This window comes from Phacochoerus africanus, chromosome 8 (assembly GCF_016906955.1).
Source record: "Phacochoerus africanus isolate WHEZ1 chromosome 8, ROS_Pafr_v1, whole genome shotgun sequence".
NCBI classification, from domain to species: Eukaryota; Metazoa; Chordata; class Mammalia; order Artiodactyla; family Suidae; genus Phacochoerus; species Phacochoerus africanus.
Window position 1 is genome coordinate 43,884,009 of NC_062551.1, and position 22,635 is coordinate 43,906,643.

General features: G+C 40.2%; 1 protein-coding gene across 2 annotated transcripts in view; it reads left to right on the forward strand.

Moving 5' to 3' along the window:
- LSM14A (LSM14A mRNA processing body assembly factor) overlaps positions 1 to 22,635 on the forward strand; it is a 57,725-nt gene that overhangs the window by 13,417 nt on the left and 21,673 nt on the right. For both annotated transcript variants that reach the window (XM_047789667.1, XM_047789668.1), the window contains exons 2-4: positions 7,379 to 7,542; positions 10,419 to 10,548; positions 20,112 to 20,234. In XM_047789667.1, the coding sequence (XP_047645623.1) occupies positions 7,379 to 7,542; positions 10,419 to 10,548; positions 20,112 to 20,234 (417 nt within the window). The remainder of the gene's footprint in view (positions 1 to 7,378; positions 7,543 to 10,418; positions 10,549 to 20,111; positions 20,235 to 22,635) is intronic.

Here is a 22,635-nt window from a genome sequence, read left to right on the forward strand (position 1 = left end):
ACTGTGTTAGATACTGTGGGAGTTGCAAAGATACAGATATTTCTCCTGAAGATCTTTCATCCGAGAAGAGGTAGGTCTAGACAATGGTAGAATGCTCTGTGAGAGGAAGAATGTGTCCCTTCCACCTGGGAGTATTACCGGTTGAGCTGAGTGATGGCAAGTGTTGTATCAGTTTGGCTGGGCCACAGTGCCCAGGTAGTTGGTTACATATTCTGGATGTTTCTGAAGGTGTTTTTTAAATTAAATTAATGTTTAAATTAGTGGACTTTGAGTAAAACAGATAATTGTCCATTATGTGGGGTATGGGTGGGTCTCAGCCAGTCAAGTTGAAGGCCTTAATAGAGCAAAGACTGACCTCCTCTGAGCAGGAAGGAATTCTGCCAGACCACCTTTGGACTTACAGTTCTCCAACCTGCTTGCCTACTCTGCAGATTTTAGATATTCACATAAGCCAGTTCTTTAAAATAAATCTCTCTGTGTCTCTGTGTGTATATGTGCATCCTGTTGGTTCTGTTTCTTTGGAAAATCGTCATGAACACAAGTAGTATCTAAGCTGAAATTTAGGATAGGTCAGGTTTAGGGAAGAGCTATAGTAGAGGACAGAAAATCTGCTCTGTGTATGGACAATAATAAATTTGCTTGGCACTTAAGTTTGGATAAGTGATTAGGACCAAGTCTTAAAACTGATACTTGACAGGAGTTTTAACTTTCAGGATACATCATAAACGTTATTCTAGATTTCCATTTGAACTTAGCCTTAGTTTCCCAACTTACTTTTAGACATTTCCTGAATAATTCAACCTTTCGTTTATTGCTCTTATTTTAGTATTCTATAGACTTTTCTTCTTTAGCAATCAACATTAGAGCCTAATTTATAATTTTTTGTTTGTGTCTAAAAGTTGTTAGAGGGAATTCCCATCATGGCTCAGCAGAAACTAATCTGGCTAGTATCCTCGAGGACACATGTTCAATCCCTGGCCTCGCTCAGTGGGTTAAGGATCCAGTGTTGCTGTGAACTGTGGTGTAGGTCACAAACATGGCTGGGATCCCGCATTGCTGTGGCTGTGGTGTAGGCTAGCAGTTATAGCTCTGATTCTACCCTTAGCCTGGTAACCTCCATATGCCACGGGTGCAGCCCTTTAAAAAAAAAAAAAAAGGTTGTTAGAGCCTTTGGAAAAGTTTTAACATCATTTTGAGGGTTCCCACCATACTTAATTATAGATGTATGTATCGTATTTAAACTTAAAAGCTTTGGTATTTTATAATAGAGCTATTGTATTGAGAATTTGGTCACTACAGCTCTTCCCTATACGGGTACTTTGAAGGGAGGGGAAGCACACCCTCTGCAAATGGAAATTCCTTGGCCAGCCACCAGAGCCACTGCAGTGACAATGCTAGATCCTTAATCCACTGAGCTGTAAAGAAAATCCTATATGTATGGATATTAATACACTGGTAACCAGGTTTGGCATTAGTGTGATGTTCAAGATTGTTTGATCTAGAGACAGATTTTTTAGGTAAATGATTTTGCCAGAACTTTGACCTTTTTTTTTTTTTTTTTTAAGAAGATTATCATTGGAGTTCCCACTGTTGCACAGTGGTTAAGAATCTGACTGCAGTGGCTCAAGTTGCTGCCAAGGCACAGGTTCAATCCTCAGCCCGGCACCGTGGGTTAAGGATGCAGAGTTGCCACAGCTATGGCGTAGGTTGCAGCTCCAATTCACATTCACTCCCTGGCTCAGGATCTTCCATATGGCACATGTCGTGCCCCCCCCCCCCAAAAAAAACTTGTCACATCCATTTCTCTTAATACATCTTTGCTGTTGTTTGTAGTCAGAAGTTGGGAATTGATTATATTCTTTTAAGACTAATAGAAAAAAATATATTTTTCCTACTTCCCACTCTATTAAACATCAGCCTAAAACTGGAGCTTTTCTAGTTTGGCAAATAAGAAAAACTAGAATACTTACGAAAGCAATGTCACAACATGATGAAATTGAGACTATAGAGGACAACTACCTGTATTTTCAACATTATAATCCACCTATTATTACCATGTTGTGTATTCTCTTACCAGCTATATTTGTGTGTGTGTGTGTTTTATTGAGGTGAAATTCATATACAGTAAAGTGTATGATTCAGTGGCATTTAGTCTAATCACAGTGTTATGCAGCCACCACCTTTCCCTATTTCAAAACTTTTTCCATCACCTTGGGAAAAGACTTCTTACCTGTTGAGTAATCCTTCCCCATTTCCCGCTTCAGATTAGTAACCACTAATCTGCTTTCTGTCTCTGGCTTTTCCTTTTCTCTATATATGGTGTAAAAAAGATCACACAATATGTGACTTTTGTGTCTGGTTTCGTTCACTTAGCGTAATGCTTTGGAGCTTCTTTCTAGCTGTAACATATCAGCATTTTGTTTCTTTTTATAGCTTGATAATACTCGTGTGTGTGTGTGTTGTGTGTGTGTGTCTGTGTGTCTGTGTGTTTTCTATCCATTAATCCGTTGATGGGCTTTGGGTTGTTTCCAACTTTTGGCAGTTATGAACAATACTGCTTGAAATATTCATGTGCAAGTTTCTGTGCAGACATAGGTTTTCTTACATATGAATGAAATTGCTGGATCACGTTATTATATATTTAGTTTTTTGAGGAACTGCAAAGCTATTTTCTACAGGGACTTCACCATTTTACTTTTCCACCAGCAATGTGCATGGATTCCTATTTTACACATCCTCATCAATATTTGTTATTTTCTAATTTTTTTAATCATTAAAGCCATCCAAAAGTTTATGGTAGTTTTGTGGGTGGTGTTTGTTTGTTGTTTGTTTATGGCCGCACCCATGACATATGGAAGTTCCCTGGCCAGGGAGTGAATCTGAGCTGCAGCTGCAACCTATGCCACAGCTGTGGCAACTCTGCACACAGAATTCCCTGGCCGGGGATTGTACCCATGCCTCAGCAGCAATGTGAGCTGCTCCAGTCAGATTCTTAACTGCAGTGGGAACCTGTAAAAATAGTTTTGATTTGCATTTGTATAATGACCAATGATATTAAACTTCTTTTTTATGAGCTTATTGCCTATTTGTATATCCTTTTTGAGGAGCATCTCCAAGTTTTTACTTATTTTGCCAGTATTTTGTTGAGGGTTTTTGTGTCTGTATTCATAAGAAATATTGATCTGCTCCTTTCTTATGGTATCTGTCTGACCATGGCATCAGGATGATGCTGACCTCATAGAATGTGTTACAGCGAGTTCTCATCATGGCTCAATGGAAACAAATTGATTAGCATCCATGAGGACACAGGTTTGATCCCTTGCCTTTTTCAGTGGGTTAAGAATCCAGTGTTGCCATGAGCTGTGGTGTGGTCACAGACGCGGGCTTGGATCTGGCTGTGCTATGACTGTGGTATAGGCTGAAAGCTGCAGCTCCGATTCAACCCCTAGCCTGGGAACCCCCTTATGCCACGGGTGCGGCCCTAAAAAGACAAAAGACCAAAAAAAAAAATGCATTACTAAAGAAGTGTTCTCTTCTGGGGTTTTGTTTGTTTGTTTGTTTGTTTTTTTGTCTTTTTAGGGCCACGCCCTCTGCATATAGAAGTTCCCAGGCTAGGGGTTGAATCGGAGCTGCAGCTTCCAGCCTATGTCACAGCCCCAGCAATGCAGGATCTAAACTGCCTCCGTGACATACACCACAGCTCATACCAGTGCCAAATTGCCAGCCCACTGAGTGAGACCAGGAATTGAACCCTCATCCTCATGGATACTAGTCAGATTAGTTTCTGCTGTACCACACGTATTTTTTTGTGTCACTGTTTCAGTGAGTTCTTTATTTTAATATAGCAAAGTTGGCTTATAGTGCACTGAATTTTTATCTGTATGGCTTACAGTGCACTAATTTTTTTTTTTCTGGACATACAGTGAAACTTTCTGATTAAATTTGTGTCGTCTTGTTAGGAAATTTTCTTCTGTTTGTTGTGATAAATATTAATCCTCAGTGGATTTTTTTTTTTTTTTGTCTTTTGAGGGCCGCACCTGTGGCCTATGGAGGTTCCTAGGCTAGGGGTCCAATCAGCTGTAGCTGCCAGCCTATGCCACAGCCACAGCCACGCCATGCCAGATCTGAGCCATGTCTGCAACCTCCACCACAGATCTCGGCAACACCAAGATCCTTAACCCACTGAGCAAGGCCAGGGATCGAACCCACAACCTCATGGTTCCCAGTCAGATTTGTTTCCTCTGCGCCACGACAGGCACTCCTCTCAGTGGATTTTTAATCTGTCTTTTGAGTACATGGGTGTAGTCTGCATGGTTTTGTTATGCCTTGGAAAGTCTCATGAAGCTTCTTACCCACCCACAGCTTCAGGATGAGATAATCTCTTACTTTGGATGTTTGAGATTTTGTAAAACATTGTATGGTGGTAGTAGTGACAGTGGTAAGGTTAGGAGCGAAACTGATTTATTTGTAATTTTCTTAGTCTAGCTTTTTGTAATTCTTTCTAGCCTTCTTTTTGGTTAAAGGACAAAATGTAGGACCTTGTCACTTTATCACTCATTCCGTGATAAAGTATAGTTTGGCCATCAGAGAAAGAGGAACCTCAGCTAGGGCATTCTACATCTTTTCCTTTATCATGTCTGTGTTCCTGTCCCTATCCACCAAGTTGGAGGATGCCTGGGAAAATTTCTCAGCATGCTACATATGGATTCTGGAATTGGTCTTCCAGTTTAGACTAACTCATTGAGTATCTGAATGATTTTTTTTTTTTTTTGGTCTTTTTGCCATTTCTTGGGCCGCTCTCGCGGCATATGGAGGTTCCCAGGCTAGGGGTCTAATCGGAGCCGTAGCCACCAGCCTACGCCAGAGCCACAGCAACTCTGGATCCGAGCCGCGTCTGCGACCTACACCACAGCTCACGGCAACGCAGGATCCTCAACCCACCGAGCAAGGGCAGGGATCGAACCCGCAGCCTCATGGTTCCTAGTCGGATTCATTAACCACTGCGCCACCACGGGAACTCCTGAATGATATTTTTTATTAAAGCTTTATGGTATGGGCTTGAGGCATTTTCCTAGTTTAAGGTTATCTTAACTTTAATCTTCTTTAGTTTTAGGGAGGAATGTTCTGCAAACCTACACCTAGGTCACCATCTTTCCTAAAAGTCTTATAAGCACTGGAAATAATTTTTAGGATTTTTTTTATTTTTTTTAATTTTTTTTGGTCTTTTTTCTATTTCTTTGGGTCGCTCCCGCGGCATATGGAGGTTCCCAGGCTAGGGGTCGAATCGGAGCTGCAGCCGCCAGCCTCCGCCAGAGCCACAGCAACTTGGGATCCAAGCCGAGTCTGCAACCTACACCGTAGCTCACGGCAACGCCGGATCGTTAACCCACTGAGCAAGGGCAGGGACCAAACCCGCAACCTCATGGTTCCTAGTCGGATTCATTAACCACCGCGCCACAACGGGAACTCCAGGTTTTTTTTTTTTTAAAGGCATATTTGAAACTGAAATTTGAAACTTTGCACAGTGATAAGGGGCCTATTTCCTCTAGGATACTCTTTAAATGGATACTATCTGATACTGCAAACTTTCCTATTTGGAGCTTCTGTGGAGATGTTCACATTTTTAGAAGTCTTTTAAGAATTCATAAGACTCTCAGAGTTCCTGTCGTGGCGCAGCGGTTAACAAATCCTACTAGGAACCTAAGGTTGCGAATTCAATCCCTGGCCTCGCTCAGTGGGTTAAGGATCTGGCGTTGCTGTGAGCTGTAGTCTAGGTCACAGATGCAGCTTGGATCCCTTGTTGCTCTGGCTCTGGTGTAGACTGGCAGCTACAGCTCCACTTGGACCTCTAGCCTAGGAACCTCCATATGCCGCAGGTGCAGCCCTAGAAAAGACAAAAAGACAAAAAAAAAAAAAGAATTCATAAGACTCTCTTGGAGTTCACTGGTGACTCAGTGGGCTAAGGATCTGGCGTCGTTGCTGCTGTGGCTCGGGTTCAATCCTTAGCCCAGAAACTTCTGTATGCTGCAAGCGCGGCCAAAAAAAAAGACTCTCCTAAGGAATTGGTTTAAAATACAGATATCTGCACCCTTTTCCCAGAAAGTCTGAGTCAGTAGGTTTTTTAAGAGGATCCCAGAAATCTTATTAGCTAGCTCACCCTAATGCAGGTGGTCCACAGTTCAACTTTGAATACTGCTATCTTTTTTTTTTTGTCTTTTGCTAGGGCCCATCCGCAGCATATGAAGATTCCCAGCCTAGAGGTTTTTTTTTTTTTTTTGTCTTTTTGCCTTTTCTGGGGCTGCTCCCGCAGCATATGGAGGTTCCCAGGCTAGGGGTCTAATCGGAGCTGTAGCCACCGGCCTACGCCAGAGCCACAGCAACGAGGGATCCGAGCCATGTCTGCAGCCTACACCACAGCTCACAGCAACACCGGATCATCAACCCACTGAGCAAGGGCAGGGACCGAACCCGCAACCTCATGGTTCCTAGTCGGATTTGTTAACCACTGTGCCACAACGGGAACTCCTATCTTTTTTATTTTTTATTATTTTACAGCCACACATTCAAAATATGGAAGTTCCTGGGCCAGAGTGAATCCCAGCCACAGCCGCGAACTAGGTTGCAGCTACAGCAATGCTGGATCCTTTAACCCACTGAGCCAGGCCCGGTATCAAACCCTGCCTCTGCAGTGACCTGAGCCCTGGCATTTGGATTCTTAACCCACTGCACCACAGTGGGAACTCCTTAAGTAATGCTATCTTAAGTGTTAAAATAATCAGATTTAATATGAGATAGGTATTTTAGTTAACTAGAGCATTTCAGGCTGTCCAATGGGCTGAATAGGTGATAGCTGCTTTCCTTAGCTTCTAGAGGACAAACTCACCAAGAGAGATGTTCTTTCTGTTGTCTCATCTTAAGCTCGAAGTTCAGTTTCTCAAATTTGGCACTTTTTGTAGATTGGAAATCTTCACTTACTCCTTGCCCCCCGCCCCAAAAATATTACACAGGTTGCCAGTTTTTTGTTTTGCCAAATAAGGACATTAAAAATAAATCAATGAATATTTTTAATATTTCCTCTTACCACAACCACCAAAGATTTAAGTAAATAAAAATGTAGGAAGAACACAACCATGTAACATAGATAGTCCTTTTTTACAAAATGTTATGGCCACACCCATGGCATTTGAAAGTTCCCAGGCCAGGGATTGAATTTGAGCCACAGCTGTGACTTTAAAACTATTTAGCTGCAAATTAATAAATATTTTCTCATGGATGACATTTAAGAACTGCTGCTTAATACTTGAAATAGTGCATTTGTAAGAGCACTACCTGAATGCAATGAATAGAAATTACCTCATGTCCTCTGTTTTCTCACCAGTTCGGTCCTTTGGTACAGAAGACAGACCAACAGATCGTCCAATACCACCTCGAGATGAAGTCTTTGAATACATTATATTCCGTGGGAGTGATATTAAAGACCTAACTGTTTGTGAGCCACCAAAACCACAATGTTCTTTGCCTCAGGACCCAGCTATCGTTCAGGTAACATAGTAAATCTATCTTGGAGTATGGGCAGATTTCACGCACATAACTAGCCTTGGATTTTGCCTCTCCTTGTTTTTGTTTTTTGAATTTTCTCAATTGAATACTCATGTAGTTTATTTATCTAGATACCTTAAATAACTGTATAATGTTCTCACCCAGGTTTTTCTCTTTAGAGCGTAAGTTGGAATTAATAAAGAAATGGCCGAGGAGTTAATTTTTATTATATTGTCTATTTCAGCAACAGTTAAGATAGCTAATATGTATTGAGGTCTAAGTTTATAAGAGGCACTATTCAAAGCACTGTATATAAGACAGTCCTCCTTAAGTAATAATATACCCTCTGAGCTTTTACTATAGTTATTCTCATTTTTGCCAGCGAAGAAATTGAGGTAGAGCCATAGTTTGAATAGATCTAAGATGTCTGCTCCAGGATCCATGCCACTATGTTATTCACATGTGGTTCATGTTATAAACCAGGGTGGTGGGAGTTCCCATTGTGGCTCAGAGGGTTAGAAACCTGACGCAGTGTCTGTAAGGATGCAGGTTTGGTCCCTGGCCTCACTCAGTGGGTTAAGATGTTGTCCCAAGCTGCGGCAGCTCAGATCCCGTGTTTCTCTGGCTGTGGTGTAGGCTGGCAGCTGCAGCTCTGATTCGACCTCTGGCCCTGAAACTTATTTATATATGCTGTAGGTGCGGCCCTAAAAAAATGGCATATGGGAGTTCCCGTCGTGGCGCAGTGGTTAACAAATCTGACTAGGAACCATGAGGTTGCGGGTTCGATCCCTGCCCTTGCTCAGTGGGTTAACGATCCGGCATTGCCGTGAGCTGTGGTGTAGGCTGCAGACGCGGCTCGGATCCCGCGTTGCTGTGGCTCTGGTGTAGGCCGGTGGCTACAGCTCCGATTTGACCCCTAGGCTGGGAACCTCCATATGCCTCGGGAGCGGCCCAAGAAATAGCAACCATAACAGCAACAACAACAACAACAACAACAAAAAAAAGACAAAAAAAAATGGCATATGTATACACATACATACATATGTACATATGCACACATTATCTTGCATATATGTGCATTACTTCCAGCTATTAAAGGAAGTACTCGTCTAAAAAATATTAAGTGGTACATAAAATTAAAATGAGAAAAAGAGAAAATGTCTTTTAACACTTAGTTTATTATTTTTTTTCTTAATATAAGATAAGCCTTTTAAATAAGAAATGGCAATTTGGTTCTTACAACATGAACTGAAAAAATTCTTCACTCATTTATTCCCACCCACCCACCCTTTTTAAATCCTTCCCTTTTAACATCTTTTGAGGAATTTGTCTGAAAGAATCCTGAGAAAATGTGAACTTCTTAAATGGAGGGAGAAGAGATACATTCTCTTAGAGATAGCTGCCTATACCAAAGAGTGATGTTATCTGACTCATATATCTTTTGATAACTCTCCAGGGAAAAGTTAAATAGTCAGTTTTATGGAATGAGAAAAATCAAGAGAGCAAAATTATGTTAAAAATTTCTTCCAGAGTTCCCATCGTGGTGCAGTGGAAACGAATCTGACTAGGAACCATGAGGATGCGTGTTCAATCCCTGGCCTTGCTCAGTGGGTTAAGGATCTGGCATTGCCATGAGTTGTGGTTTAGGTCGCAGATGTAGCTCGAATCTGGCTTTGCTGTGGCTGTGGTGTAAGCTGGCAGCTGCACTGATTGGACCCCTAGCCTCGGAACCGCCATATGCCTTGGGTGCAGCCCTAAAAAGCAAAAAAAAAAAAAAAAAACCTCCATAAATTTTGACTTCCTTTTTTTGTTTTTGTTTTTTTTTTTAAACACACCCGAAGCATATGGAAGTTCCTGAGCCAGGTATCAAATCTGAGCTGCAGCTTCAGCATTGCTGGATCCTTAACTACTGCACCTGGCTGGGGATGGAACCTGCGCCATCACAGAGATAACACTGGATCCTTAACCCAGTGCTCCACAGCAGGAACTTCTGACTTCTCATTTTTCAGTTCATTCATTCAGTATTGAATTGAGTACCTGCCATGTGCCTTACACTAGCAGCAAACGTGCAGACAAGGTCGTTTCATCAGAGAATGTATGTTTTGGTGGCTGTTAGTACATTTCATATTTATTAAATGTTTATGTTAAGATAAATTAATGTATAAAGTGTACATGTATACATACTAGATTTTTTTTTTTTTTTTGGCCACACCTGCAGCATGTGGAAATTTCTAGGCCAGGGATTGAACCTGCACCACAACCGTGACCCAAGCCACTGCAATAACAACACCAGATCTACTGTGCCACAGAGAACTAGAATATATTTTAGGTTTAGTACATTAAGCCTTTTATAAAGTGTTCTTTAACGTAATAATAACTGTATTTATGTAAGGGGTAAGTGGTTTTGTATAGTATGGTTTGTGCATCTCTTTCCTATAAATTTGGTAGTATACCCCAAGTAATTGAAAACGAAAGTAAAATCAAAAGTAAAATGTCAGTTTTATATCAGTGCCAGACTGAAACTTAGTTCTAAAACCAAATTGAACTTTTCTCATATTTTTTCTTTAAATATAATGACTATTTACTCAGGTAAAACTTTTTTTCGGTTCTTTGCTAAATTAGCTATAAAACTGATCTCAAAGGGGGAGTTCATTGTAGAAAAAATATTTATAAATTACATTAAGTATAATTAGCACATATATACAAATTTTAAAATCAGCTATTTTAAAATTAAATGCATGTTGCAAGTTGTTATAATGGCTTTTTTTCCTAGTAGTTGTAATTTAATGGTTTTCTTTAAAATGTAAATATACAAATTTATTTTCAATATGTACATATTGTTTAGAGCCTGGAAAATTAACCTATGATCTTTTCTTCAGTCTTCACTAGGCTCATCTACTTCTTCATTCCAGTCAGTGGGCTCCTACGGACCTTTTGGCAGGATGCCGACATACAGTCAATTCAGTCCAAGTTCATTAGTTGGGCAGCAGTTTGGGGCTGTTGGTGTTGGTATGTTGTGCCTTTTTTTTTCTTTTTTTTTTTTTTTGGTAATTTCTCTGTCTTTACCACAAAGATTATGAAATTTAACCACAAATTTTCAGATATATTGTTTGGTATTTCTTTTGTACATTAAAGACTTTAATGTCCTTAGTGATTAATGGTTCCATAAATGCCATTTCTTAGAACAGTAACATTTTTTTTTATTACTCAAATGAATTTATCACATCTGTAGTTGTATAATGATCATCACAATCCAATTTCACAGGATTTCCATCCCACAGCCCAAGCACATCCCCCCACCCCCCAAACTGTCTCCTCTGAAGACCATAAGTTTTTTAATGTCTGTGAGTCAGCATCTGTTTTGCAAAGAAAGTTGTCTGTCCTTTTTTCAGATTCCACATGTCAGTGAAAGCATTTGATGTTGGTGTCTCATTGTATGGCTGACTTCACTTAGCATGATCATTTCTAGGTCCATCCACATTGCTAAAAATGCCGGTATTTCGTTCTTTTTAATGGCTGAGTAATATTCCATTGTGTATATGTACCACATCTTCTTGATCTGCTCCTCTGTTGATGGACATTTAGGTTGTTTCCATGTCTTGGCTATTGTAAATAGTGCTGCAGTGAACATCGGAGTACATGTGTCTTTTTGCATTGTGGTTTTCTCTGAATAGATGCCCAGGAGTGGGATTGCTGGATCAAATATAGTTCTATGTTTAGTTTTCTGAGGAATCTCCATACTGCTTTCCACAGTGGTTGCACCAATTTACAATCCCACCAACAGTGTAATAGGGTTCCTTTTTCTCCACACCCTCTCCAGCATTTATTATTTGTAGACTTTTTGATGGTGGCCATTCTGGCTGGCGTAAGGTGGTACCTCACAGTGGTTCTGATTTGCATTTCTCTAATAATAGTGATGTTGAACATCTTTTCATGTGTTTTTTGGCCGTCTGTATGTCTTCTTTGGAGAACTGTCTGTTTAGATCTTCTGCCCATTTTTTGATGGGGTTGTTTGTTTTTTTGGTATGGAGCTGCAGGAGGTGTTTATAAATTTTGGAGATGAATCCCTTGTCAGTGGATTCACTTGCAAAGATTTTCTCCCATCCTGTGGGTTGTCTTTTCATTTTGTTTAGGGTTTCCTTTGCTGTGCAGAAACTTTGAAGTTTGATTAGGTCCCATATGTTTATTTTTGTTTTTATTGTCAATACTCTCAGAGGTGGATCTGAGAAGATGTTGCTGTCGTTTATATCAGAGAGTATTTGGCCTATGTTTTCCTCTAAGAATTGTATGGTGTCTGGTCTTATATCTAGGTCTTTAATCCATTTGGAGTTTCTTTTTGTGTATGGTGTTAGCAGAGTGTTCTAATTTCATTCTTTTCCATGTGGCTGTCCAGTTTTCCCAGCACCACTTATTGAACAAGCTGTCCTTTCTCCATTGTATATTCTTGCCTCCTTTGTCATAGATGAGTTGGCTGTAGGTGCATGGGTTTAATTCTGGGCTTTCTATCCTAGAACAGTAACATTTTTTAAAAGTCTAGATATATCCAGTTACCAAATTTCATTGAATATTATTTTAAATCTACATAAGAGATATCCACTTAAAATAAGCATTTTCTGGAGTTCCCTTTGTGGCTTAGTGAGTTATGAACCCAACTAGTATCCATGAGGATTCGGTTTTGATCCTGGCCTCACTCAGTGGGTTAAGGATCCACCATGCTGTGAACTGTGGTATAGGCTGGCAGCTGCAGCTCTGATTTGACCCCTAGCCTGGAAACTTCCATATGCCACAGGTGCAGCCCTAAAAAGACAAAAAAAAAAATTAAAAATAAGCATTTTTTTCCACAGGGTGGATTTTCAAAAATGGAATGAAGATAATGCCATTATTAGGGAATAGTAAGACTATTAAGGAGTATTAAGTGGAATGTGGGTGATTGTCCCATTTAACATCACCTATGAGAGATATTCACATATAGCATGTTTGAGAGCATTCTTTGTTTATGGTAACAAAGTTTGAGAAAAATATAATACTGTAGGGAGAAAGTATCCTAGGGCTGGCTAATAACAGTCCTACTTATGATTGGAGGTTGTCATGTGCAAAAGCTAGGTATAATCGATCAGATTTTGTTTGTTTTTATAGCTGTTACATAAATAGAGGTCACTTAAGTACACCTTTATTGAAATTCCCAAAGTAGAGAATGGGGGTTTTTTGGGGTTTTTTTGTTTTTTGTTTTTTGGGGTTTTTTTTTTGCTTTTTAGGGCCACACCCGAGGCATATGAAGATTCCCAGGCTAGGAGTCAAATCAGAGCTACAGCTGCCAGCCACAGCCACAACCACAGCAACGCAGGATCCAAGCTGCATCTGCAACCCACACCATAGCTCACGGCAACGCCAGATCCTTAACCCGCTGAGCGAGGCCAGGGATCAAATCTGCAACCTCATGGTTTTTAGATTCTTTTCTGCTGCTCCACAACGGGAACTCCAAGAATATGTTTTTAAATCTCAAATTACAGCCCATTCTTTTTTAATTCCACTGAAATAATCACTGTCAGTTTATTTCACTGAATTACAAATCCAGTTTCAAGTGTATCTTGAAACTCATTGGTATGTTAACAGGTTTTATTAAAATTAACTCTTTTCTGTGAATATTTTTATATAGTTATGACTTTTTAAGTATGTAAATATTTTACTTATTCACAAAATAAAAAACGGGGGGAGTTCCCGTTGTGGCGCAGTGGTTAACAAATCCGACTAGGAATCATGAGGTTGCAGGTTTGGTCCCTGCCCTTGCTCAATGGGTTAACAATCCGGCGTTGCCGTGAGCTGCGGTGTAGGTTGCAGACACGGCTTGGCATGGGCTAGTGGCTATAGCTCCGATTCGACCCCTAGCCTGGGAACATCCATATGCCGCGGGGAGCGGCCCAAAGAAATAGCAAAAAGACAAAAAAAAACAAAAAACAGGGGGAAGTTCCCTAGTGGTACAGCAGGTTAAGGATCTGGTGTTGTCATTGGTATGGCTCGGGTCACTGCTGTGGTGTGGGTTCAGTCCCTGGTCTGGGAACTTGCATGCTATAGGCCCAATCCAAAAGAGCCGCTAGCTTGTTAGGAAGCTTAAAAAAAAAAAAAAAAACAGAAAGAAAGTATATTAGCCCAAAAGCACTAAAAGGAAGAAAAATTTTAAAGCAGAGATCAATGGAATAGAAACAAGCCGAAACATGTATGTTAATATCCATCGAAAAAGCCATGAGTTGATTCTTTGAAAAGTTTTATAAAATAAGCCTCTAGCAAGACTGAGCAAGGGGAAAAAAAGATGTCAGTCACCAATATCAAGAATAAAAGAGTAGATATCACTATAGATTCTAAAAGGGTAATATGAAGATATTGTGAACAACTTTATGTTAACAAATTTGGCATCTTAGATGAAATAGATAAATTCCTTGAAAATACACCTTTCCAGAGTTCCCGTCGTGGCTCAGTGGTTAACGAATCTGACTAGGAACCATGAGGTTGTGGGTTCGATCCCTGGCCTTGCTCAATGGGTTAAGGATCCGGCGTTGCCTTGAGCTGTGATGTAGGTTGCAGGTGCAGTTCGGATCCCATGTTTCTGTGGCTCTGGTGTAGGCCAGCGGCTACAGCTCCAATTCAACCCCCAGCCTGGGAACCTCCATGTGCCGCGGGAGTGGCCCAAGAAATGGCAAAAGACAAAAGACAAAAAAAAAAAAAAAAGCCTTTCCTAAACCAACATAAGTGGAAATAGACTCTCAGTATCACTCTTATCTTTTAAAGAGCTTGAAACTGTAATTTATTTTTATTTTTATTTTTTTATTTTTGTCTTTTTTGTTGTTGTTGTTGTTGCTATTTCTTGGGCCGCTCCCATGGCATATGGAGGTTCCCAGGCTAGGGGTCGAATCGGAGCTGTAGCCACCGGCCTACGCCAGAGCCACAGCAACGCTGGATCCGAGCCGCGTCTGCAACCTACACCATAGCTCACGGCAACGCCGGACCCTTAACCCACTGAGCAAGGGCAGGGACCGAACCCGCAACCTCATGGTTCCTAGTCGGATTCGTTAACCACTGCACCACGACGGGAACTCCTGAAACTGTAATTTAAAATCATCCATAAAGGAGTTCCCGAGAGGGGGTTACAAACCTGACTAGTATCCATGAGGATGTAGGTTCCATCCACGACCTCGATTAGTGGGTTAAAGGAACCAGCATTGCTGTGAGCTGTGGTGTAGGTCACAGATGTGACTTGGATCTGGCATTTGTTGCTGTGTCTGTGGCATAGGCCGGCAGTTGCAGCTCCAATTCAACCCCTAGCCTGGGAACTTCCATATGGCACTGGTGGAGCCCAAAAAAGCAAATAAATAAATAAATAAAATCGTCCATAAAGAAAATTCTAGAATATTTGCTTTACTGATAAAGTCTACCATTTAGGAAAGAAATAATTTTACCAATCTTACACAGATTCTTTGAGAGAGAATAAAGAAGAACACTGCCCAACCAGATAACCAAGGCAAGCAAATTGAAATACCAAAATCTAAATAAAATCATTACAGAAAATTAAATTATAGCTATTTCCATATACATATATTAATAAATCCTTAACACAGTATTACCAGTGGAAGCCAGCAGTTCCTAAACAATGTAGTAGTACATAATGACAAAGTGAAGTTTATTTTAGGAATGCAAAGATGTTTTAACATTTGAAAATCATTAGTAATTTACCACATTAACAGAATAAAGTAGAAAAACCGCAAGCCTGAGAGATTCAGAACAGGCATTTGATGTCCATCAGCAGATGAATGGATGAAAATGTGGTGTGTAATATATACAATGGAATATTACTCAGCCATAAAAAAGAATTAAATAATGCCATTTGCAACAACATGGATGGACCTAGAGGTTATCATACTGAGAGAAGCAGAAAGAGACAAATGCTATGTGATACCATGTATGTGGAATCTAAAATATGACACAGCAGTTCTTATCATGGCTCAGCAGAAACAAATCTGACTAGCATTGATGAGGACACAGGTTCGATCCCTGGCCTCACTCAGTGGGTTAAGGATCCAACTAAGCTGTGGTATATGTTGCAGACATGGCTTGGATCTGGCATTGCTGTGGCTGTGGCCAACAGCTACAGCTCTGCTTTGGACCCTGAGCCTGGGAACGTCCATATGCTGTGGGTGTGGCCCTTAAAAATATAATAATAATAATAAAATAGAACACAAACAAACATATCTATGAAACAGACACACAGACATACAAAACAGACTTGTGGTTTATGAGGGGTTGGGAGGGAGAAGGATTAGGAGTTTGGGATTAGCAAATGCAAACTATATAGGATGGATCAATGACATTGTCCTGCAGTATAGCTCAGGGAAGTATGTTCAGTATCCTGTGATAAAGCATAATGGAAATATATATATGCAGGAATTAACATTATAAATCAACTCTACTTAAGTAAAAATTTTAAAAAAGAATAAGCATTTGATATAATTCAGTACCCATTTATCAACAACTAAGGATTTACCAAAAAAAGCTAAGGAATAGAAGGGAATTTTCTCATTTGATCAGTGAAATGAAAAGCTTACACACATAATAGTGGGATAATGAATGCTTTTCCCTTGAGGTAAGGAATAAACCAAATGCAAAATTTCATGTAATGTTGTCCTAGAAGTCCTAGTTAATTCAGTAAGGCAAGAAAAAAAAAAGTAAAATCTTTAAAGATTGGAAAGGCAGAGCTAAAAATGTCATTATTTGAAAGTAACATGATTCTGTATGTAGAAAATGTGTATTTTTTTGAATATTCAAACCACTAGAATGAATGAGTAAATTTAGCATGGTAAGGGAATGCATTGTAAGTATATAAAAATCAACTGTATTTTTGTATTCTAGAACAGACAGTTTGGCAAACTATGGCCTGCAGACTAAATCCTACCAGCCTTCTTTTTTTTGTAAATAAAATTTTATTGGAATGCAGCCATACCCATATATTTACGTGTTGTCTTTGGCTACTTTTTCACTATAAGGGTAGAGTTATAACAGAGATTTGGCCTGAAATGTCTAAAATATTTTATTTACCATCTGGCTACGTATATATAAAGTTTGCTGATCTAGGATAGACTATTGGTAAATGAAATAAAAAATGCAACATAGCTTAAATAGCATCAGTAACATCGTATACCCAGATATGAATATAATAAAAGATATCTTAAAACCTTTGTAACAGTGGTTCTCAGTAGAGGGGAGTTCATCCTATACCTCTCCCTCAGGGAACATTTGGTAATGCTGGAGACATCTTTTTTTTTTTTTTTGTCTTTTTGTCTTTTTGCCATTTCTTGGGCTGCTCCCTCGGTATATGGAGGTTCCCAGGCTAGGGGTCGAATCAGAGCTGTAGCAGCCAGCCTACTCCAGAGCCACAGCAACTTGGGATCTGAGCCGCGTCTGCAACCTACACCACAGCTCACGGCAATGCCGGATCATTAACCCACTGAGCAAGGGCAGGAATTGAACCTGCAACCTCATGGTTCTTAGTCGGATTTGTTAACCACCGTGCCACGACGGGAACTCCTAGACATTTTTGATTATCGCAGCTGGAGTATACTTCCAGTATCTAGTAAGTAGAGGCCAGGGATGCTACTTAAAATCCTACAATACATAGGACAGCCTCTCCCAACAAGAAAGAATTATCTGGCCCAACATGTTAGTAGTACTAAAGGTGGGAAAACTCTACTATAAAAGCTGCCAAACATTGCTGAGAGAAATTAAAGATCTAAATAAGTGGAGAGTTAATATATGCTTATGGTTTGGAATATTGAATATTATTTTTACAATGATACTTTCCCCAAAATCAAAATTGGTTTATAGATTGAATATAACCCTGATCAAAATCCCATCAGACACTTTAAAAATGGAAATTGACATGCCATTTCTAATATTTGTGTGGACTAATATTTGGCTACCTATAGTAGCCAAAACAATCTTAAAGAATGAGGAAGTTTACTCCCAGTTTCAAGATTCAGAAAAGGAAATTTTTTTATAAACATATTTGATTAATGTTCATTTTAGTTTTTCATGGAAGTGTGCTTTTCTCTCTCTCTCTCTTAAATCTTTATAGCCTTTCCTGTGGCAGGTGGAAGTTCCTGGACCAGAGGTTGAATCAGAGCTGCACCTGGGGCCTGTGGCAATGCCAGATCCTTAGCCCACTGAGCAAGGCCAGGGATTGAACCTATATCCTCACAGAGATAGCATTGGGTCCTTAACCCAATGAGCCACAATGGGAACTTATTTTCTCTTTTTATTTATTTATTTCATTTTTTTGCTTTTTAGGGCTGTACCCGAAGCATATTGGCAGTTCCTAGGCTAGGGGTCAAATCGGAGCTACAGCTGCCGGCCTACACCACAGTTACAGCAACATGGGATCCAAGCCATGTCTGTGACCTACACCACAGTTCACGGCAACGTCGGATCTTTAGCCACTGAGCAAGGCCAGGGATCAAACCCACATCCTTATGGATGCTAGTCAGATTTGTTTCTGCTGCACCACAATGGGAACTCCCTATTTATTTAACTTTTGATTGAAGTATAGTTGACTTACAATATTGTATTAATTTCTGCTGTATAGCAAAGTGATTCAGTTGTACATAAATATATATACTTTCTTTTTTAAATATTTCCATTACAGTCTATCATGGGAAATTGAATATAGTTCCCTGTGCCATACAGTAGGACCTTGTTGTTTATACCTTTTTTTCTTTTCAAGTTTGTTTTTGGCCACATCTGTAGCATGCAGAAGTTCCTGGGTTAGGAATTGAACCCGAGCCATGATAGTGACAACTGGATCCTTAACCCACTGTGCCACAACAGAACTCTTGTGTTAGGCTCCGATGCCCCATTTTAAGAGAGATATAAACAACAGCAATTCATTAAATTAATAGAAATTAAAAGGGGCAAGGCGGAGTTCCCGTCGTGGCGCAGTGGTTAACGAATCCGACTAGGAACCGTGAGGTTGCGGGTTCGGTCCCTGCCCTTGCCCAGTGGGTTAACGATCCGGCGTTGCCGTGAGCTGTGGTGTAGGTCGCAGACACGGCTCGGATCCAGCGTTGCTGTGGCTCTGGCGTAGGCCGGTGGCTACAGCTCCGATTCGACCCCTAGCCTGGGAACCTCCATATGCCCCGGGAGTGGCCCAATAAATAGCAAAAAGACAAAAAAAAAGGGGGGGGGGCAAGGCTTATAGACCATGTAAAGGTGAGTGATGATTGAAAGAACTGGAGTTGCTCATCTTGGAAATGAGAAGATCTCAGGGGTTGGGTGTGAGAGGGGGGCTACCGCATGATCATAATCTTTAAATAATTCTAAAGCAGGTGGATAAACTTTAGTGGAGTAGACATGAAAATACGGAAAGTAATAAGAGGGAGGCAGATGAGGGGGGAGTCCTTATAAATGAAGGTAAATAGTTTGAATGTTTTTTCTTGAGGGCAGTGGAAAGCTGTCAGAGGATCTTAAGCACTATAGTAATATAGTTATGTTTCTATTTCATAAAAGATTATTTTGAGTATTATTTTTAGGTTGGATTTAAAGGTGAGAAAAGAAAGGCTATGTTGAAACATTTCCTGCTAGAGAAAACCTACATAGATTAAATATTAGGAAGAGAGCACAGGAGTTCCCGTTGTGGCGTGGTGGTTAACAAATCCAACTAGAACCATGAGGTTGCAGGTTCGATCCCTGTCCTTGCTCAGTGGGTTAAGGATCCAACATTGCCGTGAGCTGTGGTGTAGGTTGCAGACACGGCTCAGATCCCCGAGTTGTTGTGGCTGTGGTGTAGGCCAGCTGCTACAGCTCCGATTAGACCCCTAGGCTGGGAACCTCCATATGCCTCAAGAGTGGCCCTAGAAATGGCAAAAAGACAAAAAAGAAAAAAAAAGAAGAGAGCACAGCACATGGAAGATGAATGATTGGTAAAATCTGAAGAAGTGTAAGGATGATTGACATAACCTAGTATAGCAAAGAATGGGGTCCTCCTAAGGGATTTTGTTACTCATAATTACCAGAACTTTCTGTGGTTACTTTAGGCAGAATGCAGCCCCACAATACTGTCTTGAGGGGAAGCATTAAAATGGACTGGAGTTCATTATCCATTGTCTTGGAAATGCTGGAAAAGCTCTTTGTAGACCTGTCTGCTGATTTGGCTATTTGTGCAAATGCTTGGTATTAAAAGAGTTGAACCTTAACGTTGGTGTTGAATGTACCATTTTTGTTACTTTTCTATCTGATATACATTTTTGTTGTTCCATCTGCATAACTATGCAGGACAGTATTGCATGTTACAAAACTTGTTTGCATCCAAGAATGCTGGGATGCTGGATTGTATATTGGCTTGCTTTTTTTCCTATATTGTCAGAGATTTCAAATTATTTTTTGATTCAGTTTCATTCATTTTCATTATTATTAATTTACACAAGTGTTACAGGGCAGGGGACAATTATCATTCAAATGGTATGTTACCTTAAATAATTGAAAAGCTTAAAATTAAAAAAAATTTTTTTTGTCATTTAAAAAAAATCTTAAAGCTGGAGGCTCCTTGACATCCTTTGGAACAGAAGCATCAAACAGCGGTACCCTCTCCCAAAGTAGTGCAGTTGGTTCTGCCTTTACACAGGATACAAGATCTCTAAAAACACAATTATCTCAAGGTAAGCTCTTTTTTCATTCAGCTATTTCCATTCTAAACTTCTATAGTGGTTTTTCTTTTTTTTTTTTTCATACAGCCATACCTGTAGCATATGGAAGTTCCTAGGCTAGGGTCAAATTGGAGCTACAGCTGCCAGCCTACACCACAGCCACAGCAACACGGAATCCAAGCCTTGTGTGACCTACACCACAGCTCACAGCAACAGCAGATCCTTAACCCACTGAGCAAGGCGAGGGATCAAACCTGCATCCTCATGGCTACTAGTCAGGTCGTAACCTGATGAGCCACAACAGGAATTCCTATTTAGTTCTTTTTAAATTTTTCTAATTGCTGCTGAAATAAGTATATTATTGAATAACTTTTCACTATTTATTATAATTGTGTGACTTGCCATTTTTTATAATTGATTGACTTCCACTTTTTATAGTTCTTAGATCATAAAACTGAAAAGGTGAACATTATCTAAGTTTGACCGTTTTTTTTACAAGGCAATTCTATTATTTGCATATAGTACTTAAATATTACAGATCAGTCTCAAACTCACCACTGAGGATAAACCATCTTCGATGAACTTGAAATAGCAGCTAAAGAAACATACTATTCATTATGCTGTTGGATCTTTCCTGTCATCCTTATAGAATCTAGAGCAATGGTGCTCAGTATGGACCACCCACAACCAAATTATTTGATTTGGAATGCTTCTTAAAAATGTAGATCCTGGAGTTCCCCTGGTGGCATAGCAGTAACAAACCTGGCTGGTATCGATGAGGATGCAGGTTCAGTCTCTGGCCTTGCTCAGTGGGTTGAGGATCCAGAACATGTGGGCTATGGTGTAGGTCACAGTTGTGACTTGAAACTGGTGTTGCTATGGCTGTGGTGTAGGCTGGCAGCTATAGCTCTGATTCAACCCCTAGCCTGGGAACTTCCACACGCCTTGGGTGCGGCCCTAAAAATACAAAACAAACAAAAAAACATAGATCCTGAGAACTGCTACATCAGAACCCCTGGAGCTTGAGGATCTACATTTTAAATAGGGGTTCCCTGCTGGCTCAGCAGGTTAAGGATCTGGCACAGTCACTGCTATTGCTCTGGTTACTGCTGTGGAATGGGTTTGATCCCTGGCCCAGGGACTTCTGCATGCCACAGGTGCAGGGGAAAAAAAGAGAAAGCTTAAAGGATCCTATCTCATTTCTTTTTAATTCTGTTTTTTCACCAACCAAACTCGTAATGTACAGTGGTCCTAAGATTCCTTATTTACTGCTAGAGTGGATGTTATTGGCCCATTGCTTCATATGGATGTTTATTGTTAAATCAAACAATGTAAAGTCATTTCAGAAAAATGCTGTAATCATAGGAGAATTTTATTTTATTTTATTTTATTTTGTCTTTTTGCCATTTCTTGGGCCACTCCTGCGGCATATGGAGGTTCCCGGGCTAGGGGTCTAATCGGAGCTGTAGCTGCCAGCCTATGCCAGAGCTACAGCAACTCGGGATCCGAGCCGTGTCTGCGGCCTACACCACAGCTCACGGCAACGCCGGATCGTTAACCCACTGAGCAAGGGCAGGGATCGAACCCGCAAGCTTATGGTTCCTAGTCGGATTCGTTAACCACTGCGCCACGACAGGAACTCCAGGAAAATATTTTTTTAAGCTCTTGAGGGTAAAAACAAGCCAAAGCTAAACAGTCCAATGTATCTTACTTTAGATATTTTGAAATAGTTGTAGTTACTTTTATTCATATTGATTTAAAATAACTTAAATTTTTTTCATTGTTTAAATTCTAAAGATTTGTTGTAGGTAAATTAGAAATACACTCAGCATAGGAAAAAAATAAAAATACCCATAATCTTACTACCCAAAAATCGCATATATATGCATATATATACATCCATACTTTTTTCTAGGTTCACATAAGTGTATGAGTGCTAGTTATTTTATTTTTTTAAGAATTCTGCATTGGAGAAAATAATCTTTTTAAGCATTAGTTTTCTATACCATAGAACGAGCTTTGGAGTTCTCGTCATGGCTCAGTGGTAACTGACCCGACTAGTATCCATGAGGACGCAGGCTCAATCCCTGGCCTTGCTCAGTGGGTTAAGGATCTGGCATTTCCGTTAGCTGTGAGGTGGGTTGCTGATGTGGCTTGGATCCAAAAAAGACAAAATAAAATGAGCCTTTACTGATAAACCAATAGACTTATTATAAGGGTTACTTTTTTTTTTTTTGGCCTTTTAGGGCCACACCTGTGGCATATGAAAGTTCCCAGGCTAGGGGTCTAATCGGACCTGTAGCCCCCGGCCTACACCACAGCCACAGCAACGCAGAATCTGAGCCGCATTTGCAACCTACACCTCAGCTCATGGCAGCGCCAGATCCTTAACCCACTGAGCGAGGCCAGGGAT